This window comes from Microtus ochrogaster, unplaced genomic scaffold (genome assembly GCF_000317375.1).
Source record: "Microtus ochrogaster isolate Prairie Vole_2 unplaced genomic scaffold, MicOch1.0 UNK26, whole genome shotgun sequence".
Lineage (NCBI taxonomy): Eukaryota > Metazoa > Chordata > Mammalia > Rodentia > Cricetidae > Microtus > Microtus ochrogaster.
The window spans coordinates 842859-848933 of NW_004949124.1; the positions used below are offsets into that span (position 1 = coordinate 842859).

General features: G+C 39.1%; 1 protein-coding gene across 9 annotated transcripts in view; it reads right to left on the reverse strand.

Moving 5' to 3' along the window:
* Positions 1-1857: 1857 nt before the first annotated feature.
* The window catches only part of Birc6 (baculoviral IAP repeat containing 6), a 196628-nt gene continuing 192410 nt past the window's right edge, over positions 1858-6075 (reverse strand). For all 9 annotated transcript variants that reach the window (XM_026789677.1, XM_026789673.1, XM_026789676.1 and 6 more), the window contains one exon: positions 1858-2998. In XM_026789677.1, the coding sequence (XP_026645478.1) occupies positions 2819-2998 (180 nt within the window). In that variant the 3' untranslated portion in view covers positions 1858-2818. The remainder of the gene's footprint in view (positions 2999-6075) is intronic.

The following is a 6075-nucleotide window of genomic DNA, read 5'->3' on the forward strand; positions in this document are numbered from 1 at the left end:
TTTTTTGGTTTTTCGAGACAGGGTTTCTCTGTGGTTTTGGAGCCTGTCCTGGAACTAGCTCTGTAGACCAGGCTGGTCTCGAACTCACACAGATCCACCTGCCTCTGCCTCCCCAGTGCTGGGATTAAAGGCGTGCGCCACCACCGCCTGGCTTGGAGTAGGTGTAGTCTTGTTGGAGGAAGTGTATCACTAAGGAGGTAGGCTTTGAGGTTTTTGTTTTTGCTGAAGATACCACCCAGTGTCTCAGTTCACTTCCTGTTGCCTCCAAGTCAAGATGCAGGACACTCAGCTATTTCTCTAGCACTGTGTGTGCCTGCATGCCATCATGATGCACCATGATAATGGACTAAACTTCTGAAAATGTAAGCCACCCCAATTAAATGTTTTTTCCTTTGTAAAACTTACCATGGTCATGGCATCTCATCACAACAATAAAAATTCTATGATAGCTACTGTGTGAATGCTTGTGAAATATTAGCTTAATTATGTAAAGACTGTTTATGTTGTGAAATAGTACTTCTCTAACTATGTAAAGAAGTGTTATATTTGTTTAGCTTATGTACCCAAGGCAGCTGATTGATCTAATAAAAAGCTAAATGGTCAATAGCTAGACAGAAGGAAAAGATGGGACTCCAGGGCAGGGAGAGTAAGTTGGAGGAGGAATCTAGGCTTGAAGAAAACAGAGGGGGAAAGGGAGACAAGAGAGAGATGCCAGGGGCTGGTCAGCCAGCTATGGAAGCAGTAAAGCAAGGCATACAGAATGAAAGGTAAAAAGCCCAGAGGCAAAACATAAATGAAAAGAAACATGTTAAATTAAGTTATATGTGTTAGTGAGCCAAGCATAAACTAAAGGCCAAGCATTCATAATTAATAAGTCTCCATGTTTTTATGTGGGAGCTGGCTTGCAGTCAAAAGAAAAATCCAGTTACAGAGGCTGAGAATCAAACCCTGATCCTGCTCTTGAGTACTCAACCATCTCTCAAGTCCTTAGAGATAATTGTAAATAGCTTAAACCAAAGCAGGGCAGAAAATTTCCAGGCCTCTCTACTGTAGGCAGCTGTTACTTCTCAATGAACTTTTTCTTGCCTTTAAAAAACAAAAATAGCAAACTATTGCTTTTGGGGTTGGGATGTAGTACAATGGTAGAGCACCAGCTCAGAACGGGCACCATGGGGAGTGGGTGAGAAGCACAACTGATTTTAGATAATGAACACACCGCTTTAATATTGCCATCCACATTTCCCGAAGTTCCACACACATTCTTGGGCTGAGGTGGTATTTTTGTTTTCCTCTGCCCTTCTACCCTAGTTTCTCAGCTTGAAAACATGGGATTCATTCTCCTATCAAGAGACATGCATTCCTCCAAGCTTTGTCAAATGCCTCCTCCTGTCCACCCTTTGACAGACCCAAGTGATAACCTACCACTTGGACTATGGAATCACAGCAGCAGGTAGAATGCTGTGATCTGGTTCTTCCCACGTCAAAGCTTTTCGAACCATTCAGGATGCCGAAGAGCAGCAGCAAGGCAAGACAGGCCTTCAGTGATCCAAGATCTCTGACATCACAGCCTGCCAAACCCATTTTCTTTATCGCCGTTGTCATTTTTCAGTAGTTAGAATCTCCAGGTGCTTTTCCTTCATACTGCTGATAGTTTTAGATGGAGATTCTATCTAGTATGTCTGCATATGGCATTTGGGGTCTTTCTTGTCATATACTTACTTTAGCACTATCTCTTCACTCTGGTGCACCTTATACATATCTAAGACTACTGTGTTTCTCCCCATGCTCAGGTCTCAAAAACTTCTCTGTAGAAATACCATTTCACGCCATGGCAACTATTTTAGAAACAAGACATACTAATTCACCTAAGTTTTTATTTATTGGCTCTAGGAAGAATTTGAGTGAAAACGAGCCTGAATGGCAGGTACAGAACGTACTGTAACAGCACCAGAGAGGCCCAGCCTCTCTCCTCTACAGAGCCTCCATGTTGATACATACATGTGACTTCAGGAACAAAACCACATAGTCCAGGACAAAGAGGAGCCCTTGAGGAAAACAGTTTAAAGTGACTTTTCCAATTGACCATACCTTTTCATATATTTAAATTCAAAGAATTGATACATTCAGAGGCCCAATGTTTGGCATAGAATAAAATCATGTTCATTTATTTTTTTTCTGCATCTTAGAAGGCATAAAATTAAATATGTTGAATGTAATAAATTCATCCATACAAGTGCAAGTCTCCAGCTATAGTGCATTTTATGGCAGATTTATTACTTAAAAATGTACCAGTAAATCAAAAAAGAAAGGCTATGCTCGTTTAACTTTTATTAAAGTGTATGTAGGAGGTCTTCAGAAATCAAATATGAGCATGAAGATATGGCCAAACATAAAATCTATCAAATTCAGTGAAAAGTTGCTGACTTTAAATAGCAGTTGTAAGAATGACCAATATATATCCTTTGTTAACAACCTCTCACTCTACAGTAAAAAAAAAAAAAGATAAACATTCAGTAAACATTCTTTCCTAAGGTAGTTTCCCTTATAGATCAGTGATTTATCCATTTTCTTTGTATACACAAATTTGTTGAACATACCAATCAGTGGTTCTCACAATTGAAATTAAAAGCACAAAAAAGTTTACACTCTTGTACAGGTAAATCAAAGATCACCTTGAATTAAACTGGATCTCCTTAAGGGCATAGTATAGTTTCAGTTTCATTACCTATTACATAATTAGTTTCTTACATACAAATATTGACATATTTGGCTTGTGCTTCCGAAGCCTTTGTGTCTATGAAATCCATATCAATGCAGCTCATAATTGAAAGTCACTGGGGAGGTCTTTACTGCTGCTGGGTTTGCCATGGTCATGTGTTAGAGTCTCTTCAGCACGCACTGTGGCCCTGCACACCTGGGAGGCATCATCAATGTCTGGATCTAAGCCTTCAGGACAGGGAAGTTTCAGTAGCTCTTCTCGGAGCTGAGCAGTGTGGCGCTACAAGGAGAAAATCGATACTATCAGAAGTACAATCACTGTGATTCTAGCATACCACTGAGACAAGAACTTGGTTTTAGCATACCCCAGTATCAAGTGTATAAATATTTACTTAGTGTCTTCTTATGCCAGCCTGTGGCATCATACATTTAAAATACACAATACACTCGGGAGGCAGAGGCAGGCGGATCTCTGTGAGTTCGAGACCAGCCTGGTCTACAGAGCTAGTTCCAGGACAGGCTCCAAAACCAGAGAAACCCTGTCTCGAAAACAAAAACAAAAACAAAAACAACAACAACAAAAAAAAAATAATAATAATAAAATAAAATAAAATACACAATAAACAAAGTTTAAAAATCCTGAAACTTAAGGCTAGAGAGATGGCTCAGCAGTTAAGAGCACTGGCTTCTTTCCCAGAGGACCTGGGATCAATTCCTGGCACCCACATGGTACGTCACATCTGTCTGTAATTCTAGTTCCAGGGCTTCTGAACAACCTTACAGAGACATACATGCAAGTAAAACACCAATGCATGTAAAATAAAACAAATTATATAATTAAAAAAAAAGATACTTAAACTCAAAATTAAGTCCTGATGCTGAAAAGCCCCAAGTAACATTCTGTACAGGTACAGAAAAACACCACCTCCTAAAAAAGTAGTATAGTTCCACAGAACCTCATGTGTCCCAACCCTGGCCACAGAAGTGGCACCACCAATGACTTATAAACATTTATAGTTCGATATGTTTATTCTTTTAAATTAAAGACAGTATTCCTTGTGTTATCAACTCTGAAAAGGACAAGTGGACAAATTAAAACAAACCCAGACAGGGGATTTATTATAATGGCACAGCACCTGTATGGTGTGTGCAGGCTCTGGGACTGATCTCTAGCACTGAGTGAAAAAAAAAAAAAAAAAAGGGAACACATATACACAATCACCAAACAAAACCTTAAACTACACTAATGCACTAATGCTTAGATCACATATGCACAGCTATCTTGGTGAATGAAAACAGGTATGTTCCAATCAAAATGTCCTCTCTAAACTTTGCAAAAGTTTCCCCATCATTTCATTTAACTCAGAAGAAACATGAAAAGTAATTTTATCATAAGAATTATAAAAATTCAAACAAATGAAAAACAATGTCTAGAGAGTAAATAATTGTGTTTTCCTATCTTGCCTTAGAATGTAAGATGCTAAGAGGGTGATTGGTTGCTTATGAATGAAAATGCTACATTGAAGGTTTTGAAAATTACCTACATCAATAGCTGACTTTAGAAATTAACAAGTAATTAAAGCACACTGGCTGTATGTTTATGTGTACAGACAGGGATGTGCATGTGTGAATAGTAAGAAGACAACCTGTAACAGTCAGTTTTCTCCTCCCCCGTAAGGGTCTCAGGGATCAAACTCAGGTTACCAACTTGGTGGTAAATGCCTTTAATCACTGAGCAATCTGGCCAACCCCACCACACAGTTATTTATTTGTTTTTGTTTGTTTGGTTTTGCTTTGTTTTTTCACATCCAAACCCCTCAGTTTGCAAGCAGAGGATTTTCACTTTTTCTAATTTTATTTTTCAAAAAAAGAAAACAAACTATCTTTTTTCATTTTACATGCCAACCCCAGTTCCACTCCCTCCCCTTCCCTCCCCTCCCACTATACAGTTTTTAAAAAATAATCTTTACACATAAAACATATTTTAACTTCTGTGAAGTACAAGTTCTAGTTGGAGGTGTAAAGCATAAAAAGAGGTTGAGACAATCAATCACTCTTAGCCACTTTTGAGGATTTAAAGCACATTCACATATTGGAAATTTACAAAGTCTCCAGCACTGATTTCCCTTTCACTGTGATAAAAACACTGACTAAGGTGGGCTGGACAGATGGCTCACTGGTCTTCCAGAGGACCCAGGTTCAATTCCCAGCACCTACATGGTAGCTAACAACTGTCTGTAACTCCAGTTCCAGGGGATCTGACACCTTCACACCAATGTACATAAATAAAATTAAATAATTATAAAAAATACTAAAAAAAAAAAAACCACCACTAAGGAAGAAGAAAAAAAAATCTATTTATTATGAGGACTTGGGAGAGGTATAGTATGGACTCAAGTGAAAAGTACATACACTTCCTTGATTAGCATTCTTCAGCAAAAGTCTAGTTGAAAAAACTTCAGCAATTTGGAATGAAGGTCTTCCAAGTCAGGGTAACATAAATACAGTAGTTTAGCATAGTTTATGTTAGTCTTTTAAGTCTAGCACTGGGGAGGCAGAGGAAAGCAGATCTGAGTTTGAGGGCAACCTGGTCTACACAGTTAGATTCAGGACAGCCATGAGTACAGAGTGAGACCCTGTCTCAAAAACATAACTAAAAGCAACCCACAAAATAATACAGTAAAATAATTTCAGGCAAAAGCAAATGCTGAAATAACAGAACAGCTGCAGCAACAGCTAGACAGATGTGAGTAAAGATGCAGCTAAGCACCTATCCAGGAAGCATCCAACTGGTTATGGACCACAAAAGAATGGGAAGGGGGAAGTATGTAATATACACTGAAGATGGAAACAGCTGGGAGAAAGCCCCTTCTGAGGACAATAATGAAGGGGTATCCTACTAAGCACGTGAAATAGCGGAAGGGAGCTAAGCAGTATCTATAGATCTGAGAGAAAAGGGCAGACTAGAAATTGAATATAGAAAGCTAGAAGAACCAATCTGAAAGAAGGGAGAGCCTTATGAGGGCATTTATAAAAAACCATTAAAAACACAACTCTGGAGAGGGAAACACAAGTTCCAAGAGCCACTTTTTAGTGGATTAATTCTGTCAACTTCATATATGTATGTATGTATGTGTTCTGATTACTCCCCACCCCGCCCTCCTTTATTTCCCTTCTGTCCTTATCAAAACCCATTCCATCCCAGCAGTCCTTTCTCAGATCCATGACTTTTGGTTTTATGAATCATCTTTAAAAAGTAAAAGCCGGGCGGTGGTGGCGCACGCCTTTAATCCCAGCACTCGGAAGGCAGAGGCAGGCGGATCTCTGTGAGTTCGAGACCAGCCTGGTCTACAGAGC